General features: G+C 40.1%; 1 protein-coding gene across 1 annotated transcript in view; it reads left to right on the forward strand.

Moving 5' to 3' along the window:
• Positions 1-1033: 1033 nt before the first annotated feature.
• The window catches only part of GALNT2 (polypeptide N-acetylgalactosaminyltransferase 2), a 100812-nt gene continuing 79248 nt past the window's right edge, over positions 1034-22597 (forward strand). The window contains exon 1 of the mRNA XM_086745947.1: positions 1034-1183. Within this exon, the coding sequence (XP_086602073.1) occupies positions 1067-1183 (117 nt within the window). The 5' untranslated portion in view covers positions 1034-1066. The remainder of the gene's footprint in view (positions 1184-22597) is intronic.

Here is a 22597-nt window from a genome sequence, read left to right on the forward strand (position 1 = left end):
AGCTGGACTGGCAGAGGTCTGGCATTGCCATAGAGAGAAAGAGGACAGAAGTGTGCAGTACAGTCAGAATGGGTGGTAGTAAAACAGAGTATTGAAAAAAGAGGTGAGATAACAGATAAAACGTTTAAAAAACAGGAATATTCTGCTTTGGGCGGATACCACGGCTCTGAAAGAGAGGTGCTTTTTGATTGTTAGGGAATGTGTCTCTTCCCTTCTTAGTTTTTTTTCCAATTTCTTGATGTCTCACGAGGGAGATAGCAGCAAATGCCAAAAACCAGGAAACTCGGCGGCGTGGAAAAACAGCAGCACGAGCTGCGCACACACAAGTCAGCGAAACCCAAGTCAGCATCTGCCCTGAGGTGTTTAAGGGTGGAAGTGGGTAAACAGCAAGAAAAGCTCATTTTGTCAGGCAGTGACCCCCTACCAACGGACCGGCCCCTACGAGTGGAGCCCCACTCGTGTCAATCTCCTCATCCCCGAGGTCCCGCTCCCGGCGCTGCCCGTGCCCCAAGCCCCGCAGGGAACCCGCAGACGGCTCCACGGAGCGCGGCCGCAGACACTTCGCTCGCCGTCGGTCGGGAGCAGGCGAGGGGGTGGGAGGCGGCGGGCCGGGGCCGGGACCGGGACCGGGACCCAGACCGTACCGCGCCCGCCGGGCGGCCCCCGGAGCGGCTGCGGGCGCGCGCCTGCCGCTCTCCCGGCCCGCGCGGCCCGGCCGTTGGCGGCGCGGCGCGGCGCGCGGCACCCGCCTCCCGAGGCGGCGGTGGGTGGGGTCGGGCGGGGGGGGGGGGGGGGGGGGGGGGGCTGCGCGCCCCCTGCAGCGACGGGGTGCGCGCAGCCCCCCGGCCCATGAGGGAGGGGGCGGTGGCCCAGCGTGCTGCAACCATGGCGACGCCGGTAGTCCCGCCCCGCCCCCCGCGGGGCCGGGCGGCGCGGGATTGGTCGGGGGGCGGGCGTTCGCCCTCTGCCCCCTGACCCTGCGCGGCGGCAGCGGCGGCGGTAGGAGCGGAGGCGGCGGCTGGTGCTGGCCGTTTCCTGGTGGCCTGGCGGCGGCGCGGGAGGGAGGATGCGGCGCAGGTCTCGGCTGCTGCTCTGCTTCGCCTTCCTCTGGGTGCTGGGCATCGCCTACTACATGTACTCGGGCGGCAGCGCTGCGCTGGCCGGCGGCGGCGGCGGGAGGAAGGTGAGAGCCCAGCCCGGAGCCGTTGCGCGGGGCGAGCGGGGAAGGCGCAACCGTTCCGCGTCCCGGCGGCTGGGGCCGAGCTGGGGGCGGCCGGGGGATGGCCTCACCCCCGGCGGCAGGGCGCGCGCGGGGTGGGGTGCCGCTCGCTTTCAGGCGGGGTGAAACTCCCGCGGGCTCCTCCGTCCCGTCCCGCCCCGCCCGTCCCTCCTCCCTGCCGCCTGCCCGGCCCCGGCCCCGGCCCGTTCCCCGGAGGCAGATGGTTTCTTTGTGGACTTCAGACCGGTTTCAGCCTCGTCACGTCGCTGCCTTATCCAACTGCGGCCGGCCACGTCCCGGGTCGGGGGAAGTTGCTGTGGGCGGGGGGGTGGGGGGGTGGGGGGTGCGTCGGCGTCGTTTGGGCTCCCGTTCCCACCTAGGGAATGCGCGAGGATCCGGTTTTCCCCCCTCTCTTTTCCCTCTTGGATGCACGGCGGTTTCCCTTTCTCCCGAGCGCTGCCCCAGAAGGATTCAGTTTTCTGATGGGCTCGGTGATATTTCAGGAAATAGCTAGATTTGGCACATTTCGTGTCTGTGGGGTGGAAGGTCTGTCTGTCTCTTCCTTTTTTTTTTTGTAACGCCTCGGTTGCTAATGTTCAAGGAGCTGTCTCTTGACGGTACTGGAGTCATTCTGCATTGTTCTCCCCGTCAACTTACCAAGTAAATTTTTGCAATGTGTTGTAGTAATTCATTGATCAAGAAAATAGCTGGAAGTACGTCATAGTTCGCGTTTGTGTCAATCAAAACTGGTTTTTGTGGCATGATGTGGGAAGTGGCAACTTTCTCCACTAACTCTGTTTAGAAAAATAAATTATGAGTAAGTGCTTCTTTTTTTTTTTTTGTGGACTTTTTTTCCCTCCAAAGACTAGCAAAGCTGAGTTCTCTTAGAAACTGTTGTTCAAGCTTTATGTTTTGGAATAGGAAAGGTGAAAAAGCATCTCATAATTGCATCACTTCTCAAAAAAACCCCAGACAAACCCAGAAATGGGAAGAGGGCAAGAAAGCGGAATGCACTGTGGTTAAGCAGTGTTATTTGCTAATAAATGGCAATCTCCTGTTGAATGCAAGGTAGAGTTTCTTGAGTCTGAGTGTATAAGAGGTGGAATCTTTTTATGTTGCTTTGATGCATCTGTGTGTGTATTCCCAGTGAAAATCTTCTGACTGGTGCCCGTGCCGGGTAGTGGAACCAAATGCTTGCACAATTGCTTACAAGATTACTTATGTGAGCAAGGGTTTAGAGAATGAGTTGCTGTGCGTTGATAATTGGCTCTCTGTTCTGATGTGTCCTGTTTTATTCTTCTTCCCGTAGTTTAGGAATGTCTTCAACCGCAACTTTTGACTAATATATTAAAGTAAGTGTTAAGTTTGTATCCCTAAATATAAGCTCTTGGTCCTTCAAAGTAGATACAGTAGCAGAAATAGATCAAGCATGTGATAAAAAGTAAGGCAGTAGCCTAAAGCCTTTCTTGAAGAACCACCAGAGTGTATTTAGGAAGTAAAAGCAATCTTACGCTGCTGCTGTATAATGGGATAAAGAAAAGCTATCAAGGCAAATATATCTGCAGATAGGGAAATATATTTTTAACTCTTATGGTGTGTTTCATTTGGAGTTTCCAGACAGATTTGCAGCTCTGTTCAATTAATTTTTACTGCTGGGGAAACTGCAATGTGGGGATAGTGATTTGCCCAAGGTCACCTAGAAGACTAGGTGAGAATAAAATAGAAAAGAAACCAGGTTTTTTGAGTAAAAGTCTGGTACGTAGTCTACTAGAACCTGCTGCTGTTTATGATTTATATTGGTAAGAGTTTTTATTATGGTTTCAAGAGATCTATGATCCTAATACTTGTTTTGGTAGTGTAATTTGTTATCATTCTGCTCAAAACTTAGTAAACCGTACTGGTCTGGGTAATTGGGGGAGTTTTGTAAAGATAATGTAAAGAAAATGAGACATTTCATAGGCCTGAGCTGAAGCTCGGTGCTAGGTTTAAAAATGAGAAAGTTTAAAGTAAGGCTGTGATAAGGAGGAAAGTAGGTACTGTGACCACAAGAAACAAGTGGGGAAATTAACAATTATGTGTGGATCGGTGATTTAGGATTCTATTTTCTGTCAGTGAAGCGTAAAATTTAATCCTGGGCCTCAGCATAGGTTAGCAAATGTAAGTAGAGGAAGATGTGTGTAATGTAATAGCTTTTGAATCTCAATAAAAGGCTTATTAACTTAGTGTCAGACCCTGGTATAAAGCAGAAACACAAACTGTCTTAAACTTACAAACAGAAACCCTGCTGTAGTAAATTTCTTGGTGCGTATGACTTCATGTAGTCCTTATTACTTGCCCACTATTTCAACATAATGGAAACAGAGTTGCTTACAGAAGAACATCGCTTTTAATAAATTGAAGTCTCTGCCATGTTCAGTCTATAAAATTACAGAAGCCGGGAGGGGAGAGTTCTTCATTTGTGCAAGTAATTTGCATGTTAATTACAAATGTGGTTATACAAACAGAATTTTTTTTTCCATAAGGATGACTTCCCCCCCCCCCGCCCCCCAACCCATATACAGACCTAGTGTGTTATCCAGACATACTCGACTTGTTTTGGTACAGCAGCCAGTCCTGTGATGTGACGAACACCACCAATTCCCTTTCCCTTCAGTGGAGTTGAAGGTGTTTGCCCCTTGCCAGGATTGCACCTGAGTAAGAGAAAAGAGTGATTTTTTTTTTTTCTTTGCTTTTCTTATTAGAGTAGTGTCAGAGTTAATGTAAGTTTCTGCTTATTTTGGTTCACCATTTGCAACCTTTCTAATGAGATTTATGGAGCTATTTGGATGTTGCAGCGTGCAGTATAGCCTTACCTAAGTTTTCGTCCCCTGGCAACAGTGGTGGACCCACAGCCCTGTGTGCGGTTCTCTGGCCTGGTAGAAGCTGAGCAGGCATGAAATGGTCTAAAGCACACAAAATAGAAATTGTCTCATTGGCAAATGTGTAAATGGTGCAATGCCTCTCATTTTGGACCTCAGTGTAAAAACTGGTAGAAAGAAATTGTCTTCCCCATCTGGAATTTAGGGTGTGACAATCTTTTTTTTTTTTTTTTTTTTTTTTCCCTCCTTGTAAAGTAGAAAAGGATAGAGTCAAAACCTTTCATTCCAAATGTGCTTGGAGGAGGCAGAAGTGTTGTCTTATTTATTTATTTATTTTATTTTCTTCTCCCCTCCAGTGAATATCCAATTAAAGTGTTTGTAAGCATGAGAGCCGTGAGTTCAGTTCTCTCCTTTTCCAGCCAGATCACTGGGTGGCAGATTGGAAAAAGTGAGTCTGATTCACTTGCTTAAAGGTTAGAGAAACAGTTCCCAAAACAGAGGCTACGACACAGAAGAAAGCAAGTTGCAAGCCCAGGAGTTGTGAGACTGAGAAAAATATGGGCTCCTCTTGTGTTCACTTAATACGTTTTATATTAAAAACCCTTTGGAGTGGAGACTGGAATGTCCTTTCTTTTAAATACATGAATTTCCTAATGCGTAGCAAAAGCAGTTCATGGTCTGTGTCTCAGACTTGTACAAAATGCAGCAGCTTCTGCAAGATGATTAGAAAGCTACTCATACCCTCCCAAGCCAAAATCATCCTGATGATGTGATCCTCTCATAAGACTGGTGTGGATCTGAATTCATGTATTTGTCACACAGGTTTTGAGTTATTTAACCACTAAGCTATTGCAAAGTAGAGTGACTGGACTGAAGAGCGAGAAAAAACCACCAGCCGAAAACCCCAGCTGTTTTCTAAAGAACTTACTCTTCTAGGCATTAAGAAAGTAGCCTCGTGTAATTGAGCCCTTTTCAGGCGGGACAGAGGAATGTCTGCATCTTGTTGAAAGCACCAAATGCTTCACTGCTGCCAAGAGTGAAATTCTCCTAGGCGTCCTCTGAAGGAGACCTGCAGGCAGAAAGGGGATTTACTGTTGAAAGCTAAGGCATCAGGAGAGGCCTGCTAAGTTAAGCCACAGCTGAGCTGAGGTTTGGAGCCTTCTGGATTTAGGTGCCAGAGTGTTGACAAGCTTTTGCTTTTGTTGCCGTGTAAAGAATATCGGTTGTTTTTAAGTTGGGCCTCTGTGCCCTCCTGCCCCTCCTAGATGTGGAGGCTAAAAGCAATCTTTTGGTAATCAGAGATGGGTTACTTTTTCCAGTGCTTCTTAAAACTAGAAACATCTTTCCTTTTTATCAACACACCCTCCACCCCCCCAAAAAAAAAACAACCCAAAACCAAACCCAAACCGCCTCAAACTACAAGCTTGTTACTCTCTTGGCTTACCAGATTTACTGGGTGTAATGGAATGAATTGGAGAAATCTAATTAAATTTACAGTTAGCTGAGCCACAAGGAGGCAGGCTTCTCCTGCAAAACTAGTTATTGCCCTGTATCTAGTGCTATTTTTCCTTTCTGTATTCTGTGCTGTGATTTTTTTTTAAATTTATTTTGGAGCAGGCTTTTGATAGGTGGCTGTACCGTGGAGCTAGCTGAGATGAAGTAAATCCAAAGGTAAAAGGTGATGCTTTGCCTTGAGTACATGACTGTTTAAAAGTGACTCAATCACTTCGGGGAAAACGGGAAAAAGAAGCAAGCTTTGTAAATTCTTATTCTTCAAGGATAAAACTTTAGAATAACTCCTTTCAGCATACACAAAGCTTTCTTTTCCTTTCTTTTTTTTCCTTTTTTTTGGAACCCCTGAACTATTTCAGTTACTGTTAAATGAGGCTGTTATTGCCATTATACATAATGACATATGTAGAAGGAGAGCAAGAGAGCTACGTATACTACACATTTAGTATACCCAAGTTTCTTTTTGAAGGTTTAAGTAGGAGGAAAAAAGGAAGTGTGTTTTAACTTCGGGTGCATTAACCTGTTTTTGTCAGAGAATGAAACAGCAGAGTGTAACTTCTTTTGACTGTTTCTCTAAAGGTGCATGAAGGCAGTAGAGTTTCTTTTCGGAATGGGGTTAAAAGTAACCTTCCCAACTCTGTTGTCATCTTTAATCCAGGAAAGATGTTGACCATTTTAATGGCTAAATACTAAGCTTAGTTTGCTACATCATTTTTAAAGTTAACTTCAGTTTCTCGTATGATGTGACACTGGATGTGATTTCCAGTATCTTGATCTTTAGACAAGTGAAGACGTCAAACATTGAAAAAGTCAAATTATCATGTAGCCTTTCTGTGGCTTTCACTTCCTAGGAAGTGCAAGGAGATGGAAAAGGATCTTCCTCTGGATAACAGGTAACGGTTTAAGCTAATAGATATTTTTCTTCTATATAGTTCTATAACAAATGAGAAAGACACTAAATGCTCAGACACTTCAATATTAAACCTGTCCTCCTCTCACTAGAATGCAAAAATGAGTCTTTGAAGCTTGTCATATGTGTATGTTTTCTTAATTTAACGTATGTCACTTGATAAAGTGACTATCTTGGCAGTCACTTATTTTTGTGGATTACTTGGTAAAACTTAACTTCAGGTGTGACAAAAAGACAGTCAAATGCAGATTTTGTGCAGCTTGCTTAGGTCTGTAATTGTACTGGGCTCTCCCCTTTTTCTCCCCTACTATTTGAAATGCTTCAGTCAGGGTTTTTCCTCTTGATATGGAGGGGTAGTGAGAAATTAGTTCTTAGCTAGAAGACTCTTTTTTTTTTTGTTCCCTGTGGCCTGCCAGATTAGAAATGGATATCTCTGGCTTTGGTACAGATGCTATCGCTCTTGGATTACTGATAGCGATTTGGTTTCATAAATGGAGGAGGAGAGCAGGGCTGTAGTGATGGCAGAAGGGGTTGGGGAAACAAGAATGACTTCTTCAGTAGTTTCATATGACACAGGGTAGTTAACCAGCTTTTCCCCTAGATTTTCCCTTTCATGTGCGTGTTGCAGTCATTTCCTGTACTTCTCTGGTGCTGCTGTGATTTGCTGCTTACTGTGATCTCCGTGTACAAAGTTTTAAGTGGTAGTGATGTCCTTTGACACACATTGTTTAAAAATTAAGTAGTGCACTAATGAAGTGTGCCACGTACCCTACTTGTTCTGGTTTGTTCATCTTGTGTTTTGAGTTGTATTGCAGATAAATGCCAGTTGTTCCTTCCATGTGTTCTAGATCCTTCCAAAAATACAACATGAAAAGTGATCTAATAGCACTTTTTTCTAATTTAGAAAAGGCACAAGGTTACTTCATATGAAGTAAAAGAATATTAAAGATCCATCTCAGTGGTGATTACTGAAATGAAATTGTCATCACTTGGTCTTTAGACCAACCTAGAAAAACAAAATATAAACCATTTAAACATAGGTTAGAGAACTTCAATCTCTGTTTTCAAAATTACATAAGTCCACATTTTTTTTTTCTTAGAAATACTGATTATTTTTTCCTCTTTCGTCTTGTCTGTTCTTTGGGTCCTTTTCTCTTTGGCTTACAGTTTTACCTGGTATCCAAGTGCTTGTGTATATCTGATACTGTGTTGTTGAGATGTTGGTAGGTCAGGTCAGAGATGTGGTATTGTCTGCTAGAAAGCTGCTTACAATGATACTCTGCTGCAGAACAGAAGAGACCTTTATATCCGTACTGGGTGTCATGGGAGAGTAACCCTTGTTGCATGCCTAGAAACTGTTTAAAAATAGTAATTTCAGCAGACAGCCTAGAAAATGGGGTGGTTTTTTGGTTGCCTTTTTGGTAACTACATATAATTTATAAATAATTTAATATCCAATACCTTTTGATTAAGTTAAATCTGCTTGAAAATAAAACATTGGGACACAGTTGACCCTGTGCAACTCAGGTGATGAGTGTAAGCTCCTCAAAGTCAATGTAAATTATAAATTTGTATTTTTAAGTTGTTCCATGTTAAGTATTTTCTTAAATAACCTACTCTTGACTGTACTTTAGCTATAGTGGTACAAATCAGTGTATAGCCAGGTGTTGTACAAAGAGTTTTTCAGCTCCCTGGCCTTTGATAACTTGTTACTAAATGTGATTTTTATTAGAACTTATTGGCAATACATGGCTTCTCCACTATGTTGGCAGTGCCATGTGTTGGCAATACATTTGAGTTCTAAAAATGAATCTGCAGGAAGCAGTGAGACATTTGTGGTGTGGGTTTTTTTTGTTTGTTTGGGGTTTTTTTTCTGTGTGTTTGTTTTTTGTGTGTGTGGTTTTTTCCAGGAATATGGGGCTGAATGTCATTAACTGAATATACTGGGATAGTGTAGGAACTATCCCAATGTATTCATATATATGATGGAGTATTAGTGTGGGTGTGAAGGAAATGGTAAGCAGATTATTTTATTGCCATCATGTAATGCAAAGTGGTGGTATCTTAAGCTATATAAATTTTTAAACTTGGGTACATTCTTTCATTATGTTTGTTTTGAAATTAGTAGGTGCTCTTCTTTTCTCCTTCTTTTCCCTTTCATATAAGCTTTCAAAGGAATAAGGAATTCAAAGGAACTGAGGAGGGAAGACTGAAGAAAAAGTTAAATGTCCACATCAAAGTGTTTGGTTTATATGTTTGGGAATTTGAAGGCATAGCATAAGACAATGTAGATAACACTGGGAACTGAACCATTTCATATTCTCTCTGGGTCTGTAAGGTTCTTTCAAAGAAAGCTTCATATGGCAGACCTCTCCTGCTAAGTGGAAGTGAAGATATTTAAATGTGTGGTATTGGTGTTCCCCCCCGCCCCCATTATTTGCAGAATGAATTATTTTATGAAACCTGTGTGTTATTGATGCATACTGAGTACATGCTTACCTGTTGTTCTTCAATTGTCTATTTGCCAAGTAATATTACCATGAATGAAGCAGTCCTGGACTATTTACTGGGTGTTGTGGCAGTCATTAATGATGAAGAAAGTGGAAAAAAGTCAGCATCTGTTTTCTTTCTGTAAACTGTGACAGATATATGTCCTGTTGGAATATAGCATATTTTAAATTTCCATTGTGGCTTTAAGGCAGACTTTTTTTTTCTTGGTGTGCATCAACTTACATGTTAAAGTTGTTTTTCTTTTGAGAAAACAAAGCAACTTGTTCATATGATAGCCTTCGGATGTAGCCTGCGCACGTTTCTGTCAACGCTTTTTTTTTTTTTTTCCTTCAGTTGCCTTTTTATCTCTAAACTGTTTATTTTCCTCACCATCCCTTTTTATACTCTAGTTTAAATTGCCTAAGGTGCCTTTACTGTAATTGAAACAAGTTTATAATACGCTAGTTCAAATAGCTCCACCACTTGTCAGAGCACATCTGTGTAAAGGGACTGTCCAGGCAGATGCTGGTTTTGAGCTCCACTCATGAAATTCAAAATGGGAAAGGAATGAGACAGTAAAAGTCTGAATTTTAGAGCATTCCATATATCCCCCCAAACTGCTATCTAGTGCACATCAAAAGCAATAATTTGAATTCCCCATCTTTATAACTATGATTTCTTATGGAAAAAAAGAGCCTGTTGAAAAGATTGCAGGTTCAGTGGTTAAATAACTTTTCTGAAGCTGTAAAACTGTCATAAAACCTAGGCACTCTTTTAAGGAAAGCAAAGACTAACTAGAGATTCTACTGAGTTCAGGCATTAGCAGGGCGCAATAGACTGTATTGAGTAACAGATCTACTTGGAATAAAAAGACTTTAGCCAAGGAAAGATTATACAAATAATTGGCGCAGAGCTAATGCTATTGTGTACAAATTCTCAAAGAGCTATGACTTGATGAGGAGAAAATGTTTTCTCCTCGTATGAAGTTCCAAATGTTTAGCCACCCTGGAAATAATCAGCACAGCTGAAATTAGTTTTGGTTACTAAAATAAATTTACTCTAGCTGGCCTGTCAGTTTGTGAATGGTCAATAAATGTATAAGTGTATATATGGACAGATGCTTTAGTGAGATGAAATGTTAAGGTTTTTAAATAGCTTGGCTTTTCTTTTTCCTGCTTCTCTTAAGTGAAGTGGAAAAGTCTGTTCACTCAAGTACACTTAGGTTCTCTTAAGACCTTGGTAAGGCAAAGGAAAATTTCCTTTTCATTAATTACTCCATTTGGTAGCAAGCTGCTACTAACTAATGGTGGGCCAGCCTGTATACTTACAGATCGTTGTTCGGCTGTTGGGAAACATCCCTGTCACAGAACCACTACCGTGGTAGGTGGATCTACCAAAAATGTGGGGGCGGTTCCATTATATTACCTAAGTGCTGGAGTGTTTTGCAAAATTAGATTTACCTGTGGTGTCCAGACAGTGTAATAAGTTCTTGTCATGAGTGGTGGCGTGTCTCCCGCTATAGTGGAATGCATCAGTCCTCCTGGTTACCATTCCAGACCATCAATCAACAGCAGCCTTGCTCACCTTCTCCAGCGGTATCCTTTTGGAGCAAATGGGGGATGTTCTTTAATCCTCTGACTTGTATTGTTGAGAGCACAATGTTGATTCGGGTTTTTAGCCTGTTGGTCTGCTGACAGCTATGGACATAAAGATGTGCTCCTTGCAGGGACGTTGGACTAGATGACCTTTGAAGGTCCCTTCCAACCCTAACCATTCTATGATTCTATATAGTCTCAACAAATGGTGAACTGACTGTTCCAGTATGTGGAATGGTTACTACCCATATACACTGTGTTAGTGAATTTTTTTTAAAGTTTTAATTGGGGAAATGTTCCTTTTCATTCCAGTGATGCATCATCTAGCTTGCTTTTGGTGTTCTCTGTAGGTGGACCCCATGAGAGAGCTGGAGCTTGGCTATTACTTGGTACACTTTTAAGAACTGTTCTTAATACCTCTTAGTGATGTCTGTCAAAGACAATCCTCCCACCCATTTAGCTGAGCTGTGTGCTTTCTGTCAATAAGCACATCATAAGAACTTGCAGGTATTGGTAGTCAAATAAAAAGGCATTTAGAGTCTGAAAGAAATATTTCAAATAAAAGTAGTGAGCAGTGGCGTAGCAAACAGCAGCACTTGTTTACATCCTTAGATCTCATGCTTAATGTGCAGAAAGAGCAGGGGGAGGGACTTGGCTTCTTTGCACAGTAGAAAGTGTGCCTGAACATTTTTTGAGGAAACTTTTTTCTTTTTTTCTTTTTTTTTGATAGAAACTTAAGCACAAGCGTTGTTTAGACTGGTAGATTCTTAGTGGGAAGACTGAACTGAGTGGAAGAATGTTGATACCACCACTGAGGTATCACAAGAGTTAGAAATATGTTAGGACAATACTTATACTGATGAGAGGAGAAGATTTTTTTGAAGGGCTTGTCCGTGATGACTGTGAGGTTTGTGAGAGACTTTGTGAGGATGCTGTATGCCTCGTTAAGGTGCAATTGTTCAGTTGTTCCCAGAACTTTTTGAATGTTCTCTAGCAAAAATAAGCAAGAGATGGAGCTTGATGTTCACTTTAGCCTAGACCTAAAGGTACCTAGCTTTAAACACAGCAAAAGCTATTTGCTTAAAAATCCATTTCAGTTACCTACTGAGATAACTAATGCGGATCATAGCAGTGTCTAGGAAAAGTACTACTTGTATCCTGGGGACAATAGCTAGAAAATCAAGATGATAAAAATCACTCTGCACTCTTTTAATGTTCTCTCTCATGAGTGCTTGCAATCCCAGGAGCCAGAAACTGAGGCAAAACCTGGTTTTATACACATGAATGGTCTCGGAGTGTGATTTTTAATTTTTTTTTTTAATATGTGATTATTATTCCATAATGGTTGCAAATGTTTCAAATTTATCCATGATTGTTGTCTTTATTTAGTGATATGCCAAAGTAGTTTTGTGGGGTATTTTTAAGTTAAGCACATAGAAAATAATTTTTACAATTTCAAGTAGTACATTTGCAATGTTGTCTGTGTATAAGTATTACTTCATAAACTTGGGTGTTGTAAGCACTGTCCAACAGGATTGGGAAGTTTGGTGAAAAGATACCCCCACTTGTTCAGGAGACTTGACTGCTGTTTGCCTTACAGCATTGTCTAGAGTCCCAGTTCTATTGTGCGAAAGATTGAATGGTCTTAACAGGTTATTTCTACACCATAGACTTAGAAGAGGGCTTCTTCCTAGTAGGATTTAGACATGTGTGTGGTTGTCAGCTGTGGTCTTAGAGTAGAAATTCTCATGTGGTAATCTCTTGGTGTGGCCTTTCACTCAAAACCAGACCCTTTTATCTATGTATATCTCAACAAACTATATTAGAGAACTGGCTTTTCTGGATTAAAACTTGGGAGTTGAGTGAACTTTAACAGATGATAATGTCACAATTTACACATCGTATAGAAAAGATAGCTGAAGCTTTTTGGTCTTCAGCATTGAAGTATGGTGGGGCCTCATGCTGCTATGAGTTCAAGAGAAGAGGGTTAGAATGTGTTATGGGTCTGGATCTGATACGGTAGCCAAGCCATGCAGTGAACCATACCTAGTGTCCAATGTTAGCGTGGCTGATGTTGACTGCTTCTGAGACCTCCAGTTCGCACATATTCAGCTTTGTTTACAATTGTGATATTCTAATGTTTATTTCTGAGAGCAGCTACAACTGGGATGCAGGCTACAGTTTGGAAATATCATGGCATTTGTTCCGATTAACTGTGATTGTGGCTGTCATCTCATGATGATGTTATCCCAGTTACTGACAAAAGTTTTCAGTGACAGATCTGGATAAGTATGCATGAAAATTGATGCAAAACTCTTTTCTTCCCTACTTGCCGAATGTTATGTATTCAGTAAGGATAATTTTTTTTTTAACTTATAGAAATGTCTTTGGTGTTCCAAAAGGTGTATTTAAAAGGCAATTTAGGGATGTTGTTCAATAAGTCCTGGGGTATAGGAGTAGTTTGGATGTTACTTCCTTTGAATACTTTACAATGCCTGAACTGATTGCTTTTCAATTATAAATTGCTTTGAAGATTATTATTATTATTATTATTATTATTAAGGGAACTGCTGCACAAAAGATTTGGTGAAGTCTTCTGAAGACATCTAAAACTCTGTAAGGAAACATGGGTTTTAGTGCGCTCAGTTTGTGATGAAAGCCAGTTCCTAATGATGAATAAGCAAGGTGTTGGGTGTTAGTGGGTGTATGAACTTTAGATAGTCTTCCAAGACATCATTTTCTTTTTTTAAAAGACGTGACTAGTAGAACTTAAGGAAAAACCCTACACTTAAGATGGCAGTTTCTAGTAAAATAATCCATACAAGTACTGAAATGATGGCAGTTTTTCAAGACTCTAAGCACTTGTTTATATACGCAAAGCAGCTAATAAGTGTCTAGTTTGCTTCAATTATTAATACTTTTCTGTTTGAGTGTTATATCCCATCTTACTTTGATTTTATCCTTAATTCTCCTTGGCTGTATGACTGTTGCTTTCCTCTTGTGCTGTCATAATAGATTGTCAGAGCATCATGACACATGGCGGATTTAATTTTAAAAAATAATTTCTTAGGTAAGCCAAGCTTTTAGGTAGAGATTCTGTTTTATTGTACAAGTGAGGACAAATGTAGAACTGGTTTTTGAAAAGTGTGTGTGTGTGATCTTTGGTTTTATTTTTTGGTTTTTTTTTTTTTAACTAAAGAAAGTGGCCTTTATGTAGATACTGATACTTTGCTGCTGTTTCTCATACAGTATTTGAACAAATCTGACTTTCTTCTTTTTGCCTAAAAGTGTGAACTTTGCAGCAACACAACTTGCTTTCTGCGGTTTCCAGTGAGTCAAAGACACTTGTCTGCTTTTGTCTTCAGCAGGTTAAAATAATGTGTTCTTTTTCATGGAGGGAGATGATAAAGAGGGTGTGTTAAATGATCAGTCCAGAAAACATACTTTCACATAAGCGTCTTATCAGAATAGTATTTTTTTCCTAGCTTTTTTTTTGTGATCAGGTAGTGCTTGCGGATATCAGTTTACTCGTTTTGAATTTGTTTAGTTGGCTCTTTTGTCAGCTGAAGGAAGAAGAGTCTCCAGTGGGAGTTTTTTTGGAAGTATGTCGGTATAACTGTTCTTCTGGCAACAGTGCGATGTTTTCATTTAGCGTGTTCTCATGCTCTTACTGGCAGTAGGCTGTAGCAGCTGGGATGTCAGCATGTTTGCTTTCTTGTGACATGGTTTAGTCTTCTTTTTCAGGCTTATCAGTTTAAGACAATAATTTAGTAGTAATTTTTTTTCTCTGTATTTGAATAGGCTTTTACTATTCTACAAGTAGTGAAGAAAATGGCCATTAAATGATAAGAAGTGCTAGTACTGGCTTCCCTTTTGGTTTTGGAACTTAGTGGTTTTTACATGCCTGAATGCTATTTTTTGCATGTAGTTCAATGATGAAGTAGTTGATTCTCTTCTTTCCTCTCTTTCTGAATTCTGGATTTTGCCAGGAAAACATAGCTTTTCCCAGCTATGCCAGTGAACAGCAGTGCTTGTCAGTTAATGCAATGATGTTAGCATGGATAGAACTACTGTCGAGGTGGGAATTGTCCCGATTGTGCTGTTTGAATAGGTGGATTATATAGCATGGGCTGTGTTTCTACTGTTCCTTTGAGTGCTAGCATGTTTAAGTATGTGGTCTTAATTTGTCCACTTTAACTTTAAGCTTAATCCCCTAAATACTTTAGCCAAGACTATTCTTGTTTGCTGTTGAAGAAAATGGTAATTACTGGCTCATGTCTAGTAAAAATGCAGATGCCTTTTAGCATTTTATAGAGGGAGTAATTAGTCTCTATCATGATATTAATAATCACAATTTTTATGTTTACTTATTGTAGTATAATCATCTTGCATGTAGCACCATACAGGTTTTTTTTTTCAGCCATTAACTTGATTCTGCCTGATTTTTCTGGAAATTCTAGCTCCTGTGCCCATTCTGATAATAAAGGTGACTTGTAACATAGGCTGCCCTCTTACTCCTTTGAGGATTGAAGATGTACGGCAGAAGTTGTATTAGTTCTGTTTGCACAGTTTCTGTGCTGTGTTCTTGGGTTTGTATTTGAATCTGTAGCGGCTGTACTCTTCATATCTTAGCTGAAAAAAATACTGTGCGAATAAATTGCGTGTTCTCTTTTTTCCCTGCAAGAAAAGCTACTGGTATTGACATGACACTATTCCTGCTATGGCATAAAGAATCTATGGTAAATACTTCTTGGGAAATCTGATATCTGACCAGAAGCTTATAAAGAAAAAGCTAGATGACAACTTGATTGTTTGCCATTAACTAGACTCTTATGATCCTAGATTTAAGCATTAAATAATTGCATACTGGTAGAATATGAAAAAAGATAAAAAGAGCTCAGTGTTTCAGTTCCAGTAAGTAACTTAAACTAGGAAGTGGTTGTTTCTATTTCTGATGCCCAAAACCAGAGTTTCTGTGGAGGAAGAAGGGCTGCAAGAATCTAATAATTTTAGTAGTACCTAGCACACACCAACACTCACTTTATTGTGTTCTGCAACACAAAAGGAAAAGATAATGATATAGGCTGCTACTGTGTTTTAAAAGGCATAGTATCTGTTGTACGTAATTTACATCAGTCACCAACAAAACATCCTGTGTAAGAAAAGGAAGAAACTGGGTGAAGATAAGCTGTAGGTCAAAAAGCGAAGAAAGGTATGCTGAAGAAGCATAGCCTTTTACGTCCCTTTTCTGTCTCTGAAAATCATCACAAGCCCTGAGAGAACAAATATGCTTTATACTAGTCTTACCATTAGTATAAAACGTTGCCTATATTACCTGGTTTCTGTGTGAAAGTCAAATCCAGTTGAACTGAAGGAAATCTGGGGAGTGTACCATGCTGCAGATGTTTTTTGGGTTGATGTTTGCTTATACTAATGGAAACAATGTATAATTTTAGTTATCTTATTAAATTCACTTAGCTTTGAAGTTTACAAAACAATAAATAGTCCCCCTGCTAAGAATAACAATGTAGTTCTAGGCTGAGCGTTCAGTATACCCATTTACCCAGTTTACTTGTAGACAAGAACAATTATTTCCCATTAAGAGCAAATATGAGTGGAAAGCTGTTCTCTTCATGTTTATATTTTGTTGTTTGGGCTGTTGTATCCCTCTTCTTGACCATTTGATGGGTTTATTTCTTTCAGTCGTGTTTGGATTTTAATGATGACAGTGGGTTTTTTTCGTAGACTGTCAGCTGCTTTCAGATTTGCATTAGCAGAGAAGGAGGTTTCTAGAAACGGAAACCACGTCCATTGTGATGCTATGGTGTCTTTTTTGGCAGCTAAAAAGTATGGTGTATGTAGAGAGAAATTAAATATGTGGTGTAGAGGTGTACAAAACTAAAAAAAGACATGACAGTCATGGTGCTTCATCCTAGGATGCCAGGTGGTTTGGATCGTACCCACCTTTGGGTACACTTAAAAAAAAAAACTTTCAAGTCTCAGTGATCAATAAAAATCTGAGTTTTGTGTAGCCATGATTCATGCTTCAAAAATCACAGGAGAGATTCAGTTGAGTGGGTACACCCACAAAGCAAAGTGAGTTTGAACTGTGACAAAAGTAAGGTACTGAAAATCTTCTAAGAGAGAGGGATCAGTTTTGTATGTAACCATCACTGTGACTCCAACCATTGAAATACTGGGTTTAGGTTATCTTTAAAGCTAGAATACATGTCTGAAAGCTAAAATGAAGCTGTTCTCTCTTTTTTTTTTTTTATTTTATTTTTTTTTCTTCCTCTCTCTTCATTGATGGCTGTTTGGGAATTCACAGTAACTTTTGGCATGTAATGAATTAGGTTCTGGTAGAGCATGGGATGCCTGTGGCTCCTACCATAGTCAGTGCATCTCCATGGTACAAAGCAGTTGACATTGAACTTGTTTTTCAGTCTGCCTTGCTTCTTGGGCCATCACTTCTGCTAGTAAGTGGCACTGGTGCTAGAAATGTCAATGCCTATCTTATTGCTGTGTTACTTCAGCTTGTTTCAGAATTGATCAGAAGGTGTTTTGAGAGGAGATCTGCAATTATGAAGGGGATGTGAAACTGCCAACTTAATTTTTTTATTTTATTTTTTTTTCCCCCCTGTGGTTGAGTGTCTGCAAATTTTAACCTGTTTGCTATTTTACAATGTGGTTTTCCAAACTCTACTTCAATGGTAGGCTTGGGCTGTTCATTGAGAGAAGCTGTATATTCACAACAACGTTCATTTGCCAAGGCTCTGTTTTGCAGTTGCGTTCTTAGAGATGTACTAATTCTGAGTGTGTTGCATGTTCAGCATCCCTCTCCGTCCACCTTTGTTACTTAAAACAAAATCTGTCTTGTTGCATTGCTGTAAAATAAATTGGAATGGAGATTTCTACTATTGCAATGAGAAATAACAAGCACCACTCTTCCAAAATATTTTTACCAATTGATGTAAACATGCTATTTTACTTTATAAACTGTCTGCATTGAGTGCAAGTGGAAAGTATTATGTCTTATAAATAAAAGCTAATTTAATCTGCTTGTGATATTTTTGCAACTGTACTGTTTACAGTCTTTAAGGCTTCTTAAATATGTTGGAGCTTGTTTCTTACTGAGAATGGCAAAATGTGTCCGATTCTCTCTTTCACATCACCATTTACTCTGTGATACAGTTTCAAGCAACAGAGGTGTCAGAGCCTTCAATTTCCTACGTAAGGCTGCAGATCAACACCATATTTTCTAGATCTCGGGTTACTAGACAGTTGTGGTTGAACGTGTTTTCCAAACCAGAGAAATGTTGACCTGAAATGTCATGGAGATAAGGACATTGCATTAATTTCCTTAATAGAGAACTGAAGTAGAGTAAAATCCATGTAGATAGGTCATTTGAACTTTATTTTTGTCTATAGGAGGCAATGCACTGTTACTGAACTATCTCACGGCATGATAATATGACCATATGGTCATGATTAATGCATAAGTATACTTAATTAAAAATTTGACAGTTCTTTCTTCCCTCTCCTTGCTCTCCTCATTGTGTAGTGTTAACTAAAAGGAATGAAATCTTAAAATACACAATTATTTTCCTCCTTGAGAGTTATGGAAAGTGATAACCTTTGGGAGACCAAGTAGCTCCTGGGAGGCCTTGAAGAAGCATGTTTTTCTTTATAACAAAGTCTTTCTTCTGCAGAGCCTGAACAGCATCTTCTGCATACAGTCGTCGTCATAAAAAAATCTTGGTGCATGGCCAATGCTTGAAATTCAAGTAAGGTTTAGTAGGCTCTCTTTGAATCGTTATATAAAAGTAGTGCGGAGGCTACCACACTTACAAGTTAAAATGAATGTTCATTTTCAAGATAATACTGGAAAATATTAGTCCTATGTTCAGAGGGTTAGTTCATTGCTCTACCGAGGAGCATAGTCAGCTCTGCCCCGGGAAAGGGGCTTTGGTTTGATTTATAAAGATCGCCAAGTAGGTTCTCCTTCTGTGCTGACTGGCTTTCTTTGCATCTGGTACCTGATTTTTCTGTTTTCTCCCTTCCACCTGATACCTGACTGCTGCCAATAAATAGGCATCTAGTTCCTGTCCACACAAATAGCTTTTTTCTGAGTGTCTTCCTACAAAGTTATGCTATTTTATTGTTCTAGGTTTTAAAGAATTTGGCTGCCAGTTATCTATTTTTTTTTCTATTTACTTTATATTGGGTTATCTATTTTACATTAGTACTTTTTCTGATGCAAGCCATACATATAGACATTGACTTAAAAGAAAATAGGGTTCTTGCCTGTTCAGGTTTTTTGGCCACTAGTGCAGATCAGTACCTTTGAGGAGGAAATAATGTAAAACATTGTCATAAAACAAAAATATTTTTTTCCCCTTCTTGCTCAGAGAATCCTCAAATTAGTGTGAAAAGGGGAACTTCAGAAACAAAGAAAAATAACATGGTTATTTTCCTGCTGGTGGGAAAGAGTGACACAATGCTGTGCCAGGGCCTGAATAATAATCTTACACTCTCACTCTGAATAACTGCTTTTTTTGTGTGTGTGTGTGTGCTGGGAAGGGTGGATGGCAAAGCTTCAATTTGTTACATCAGGCAATTTGATGTTTCTAACTTAAGTATGAACTTGTATCAAAGATTTTGAATGAAGGTTAACTTAAAGATGGCTTCACAAGGACATTTTGAAAAACAGTTTCTGCCAGATCTGAATTTGTTGTTATCGCAGGCTTTCTTTTTCCAAAGAAATCTGCTCTAGTAGCAGTCTTGGAGTCTGTGTTTGTGTGGCATGGCGTATCTCCAAAGGCTTAGAAACATGTTTTTGAAGAGTGGTGATGTAGCTATTTCTTTATTCTAGTTGCATACAAAATCAACTATCTTTGTTCTGCTCATTCTAATATATTCATTCCATAAAATAGATATAACCCTCAGTATTTTTCCTTGAAGCTTCCCTTGCCTTTGTGATGTTTTTGGTTGCTTGACTTAAAGAACTGGTTTTCAAACCCAGGAACTTGTATTTACTGTGAGGGATAGAAAACTTAACATTTCTGCTCTTCATCTCTGAGACTTGTCTATAGCGGGTACTGATGAGAGTACGGTATGTGAACCGCAGAGAAGCCTGCTCTGTTGCTGCAGATTATCAGAGATGTATGGGTAGCAATTACCACAATGCAGAAACCGCCTCGAATTTAGCCTCTGCTGAAGCTATAAGTCAACAGCTAGATTCAGGAGTTAAAACATTATTTGGTTATTATAAGTAGTTGAAAGTGGCTTCTGGATTTTAAAATCTTATTTTAACATCTTTGACTGTAAGCTGTACCTTTGTTGTACTTCTGTTCAGTGAAGCCGGTATAAGCATTTGTCTGATAGAAGAAAAAAGCAATCTGTTCAATGGTTGGGAGTTTTCTTTTTGTTTTGTTTTTTTTTGTTTGTTGTTTGTTGTTTCTTTTTTTTTTTTTTTTAACAGCAACATGCAGAAACTCTTGCCTGCCCTTGCTCCATCTGTCCATATGACTGCTCTTAAGGGCTTTTGTCAATCTGGTGTGGTTTTCCAGTGGAAAGGTCAATTTTCAAGCAGTCTTTCTTTCCTATTGCCGTAACAGTAGTATTGCCATACTTGTTTTCTGATCAGGAAGCAAGTCTTACGAAGGCAGTTGCCTGTTAAATGGGTGAATAAGTGTTCTATATTTGTGCAGAAAGCAAATAAACTGACATAATTATTTTGTTAAGAGACAGAGGATTTTAAATGTGCCCAATTCACTGTAACTACTGATTGACTAGTTCAGTAATTGGCTGCTTCTGCGGAAGGTGCATTTGGTAGCCTCAGGCTGCTGATGGAATGGTCCTCGTCTTGAAGTTTTGGGAAATGGGATGCTAATTGTCAAGCTGCCACAGACTCCAAAGGCAATCATTCTGGAAAAAAATGTTCCTAAAACCAAAGCTTTCTCGTTCTGCACGGACTTCAATTGAAGTTTTATACAAAAGAAAAAAAGGAAGTTTTCCTTGCCCTATTTCAGAATTTAATTTCTCAGGAAATGCAGGTACTGAGGGGAGTGGAATTCTTAGTTTGAACCTGGTATCGGTGCTCCTGTGTTTGATAAACTAATACTCCTGATAGTTCTAGGTGTTGGTTTTGAAAAATGTACTTGAAAGAGCTGATTGATTAATCACAACTGTTATGAGACTGAGAGTTTTCACTGTAAATTTCTCTTTATTCAGTATTGCCCTTTAAGAGGGCAATAACAGCTGTTTGTCAGTGCATGTTATGTCTGAATGAAGTTGAGTGCCCATGTCTAGCCCCCAGCATTGTTATTTCCCACACACCACCTTCCTCTCTTATTTGAGATAGTTTGAATTGATTTCTTTTTAACAGATTTTTAGCTATGAATCTTTGTAGCTTTTCCTGTGGAGGAGAGAGAACATAAAGAGAAGAAAGAGTCTGAAGAGGAGTGTTACTGAGTTCAAAGGGAAGTCTGGTGTTGCACTCTAGATAATTTTTCCCAGTGTGTCTTGCTCACGCAACTGTGCAGAGTATATTTTTACAAGCAGTTATGAAGCTCTCCTCTTTGAAGGGTGGGAGAGGCTACATGGCTGCAGATATTCCTATTAGTGCAATTATTTTTTTTAAATCCAAGTAATGAATTTCAAAATTCAAGGGCTGAAACTGTCAGCTAATGCTGAAGGTATTTCAGTACCTCTGAAAGCACAATGACTTTCCTCCTGGGCAATCTAGATTTCCATTCCATCCCTGCTTTGGGAGTATGCAGTGTGGTTGATAGACTAAAACATGAGGTAGAAGATGCTATCTGGTTAGACTCCAAAGAGCAAGCCTATGAACAACTTGACAAACCCTGTGATTTTTGTATCATGTTGGAAGCTCTTTTAATATAAAAAGGCAAGTAGTGAAGAATGCCTCACAGCCAGGCATACAAATTCCCTTTCTTCTTTGGTACAGTAATAACCATAGCCTATAAAAAGCATTCTGTTTTTTTTTTAGCTTCTTGCTGTGGAGATCCTTTTTCTAGTAATGTGACAATTTTCTATTCTCAATCTATGCTGGGTTATGGATAGACTGTGAACTCCTTCTTCCTCATAGCTGCGAATGTCCTAGTGAGTGCCACTGAAAAAGGCTGTTGTAGATGGAAATCAGTCAAAATAATTGCTGCCGCTAGCAAGTTTGGATGTGCTTTCTGTGAGATTTTATTGTCAAAAGGACTGGGGTGAATCCATGACTACAGTAGAGTGCAAGCCCACATAACTGCTGCAGCAGACATGGTTGGCATCTTGGAAACACACAGCATTGCAATGGAGATGAGACCTGCTCTTCCTGCTTTTGTGAATGATGGAAGTGTCAGCCTTGACTCTCTGAGGTAAGTGGCATATGTTTTGCTGTTCTCCAGCACATTAGGGTGGATTACAATAAGGTTTTTGGATGTGCCTTACACTGTCAGGAAGATTTGACTCTCTAGTCCATGATAAAACACTACATTTGCATGAGAGCATTGTAGAAAAAAAATACTTAGCAGCACAGAGTAGAAAGGAGTTTCTGTAAGCACCAAGCTTGTTTGGGGGCTATTCATTTTCAAGTCAAGCAAATGACTACAGCTCATCACTCAGCTATGCTTGTTGTGGTGGGTTAACCTTGGCTGGCCATGAGGTGCCTGCCAAGCTAATCTATCACTCTCCATCCTTGACAGGACAGGGGGAGAAAATATGATAAAAAGCTTGTGGGTTGAGATAAGGACAGGAAGATCCCTCAACAACTACTGTAATGGGCAAAACAGACTCAACTTCCAAAAATTAATTTATTGCAAGTTAATAACAGAGTAGGATAGTGAGAAATTAGAACAAAAACTAAAATTATTTTCTCCCACCCCTCCATTCTTCTCAGGCTCAACTTTACTCCCGACTCTTCTACTTCCTCCCTTCCTTTTGTTATGTAAGAGTACTGTAAAACTCAGTTGTTTTTTAATTTTCTGCTTGTCCAACTCCTACGTGA

This window comes from Chlamydotis macqueenii, chromosome 3, assembly GCF_036417535.1.
Source record: "Chlamydotis macqueenii isolate bChlMac1 chromosome 3, bChlMac1.mat, whole genome shotgun sequence".
Lineage (NCBI taxonomy): Eukaryota > Metazoa > Chordata > Aves > Otidiformes > Otididae > Chlamydotis > Chlamydotis macqueenii.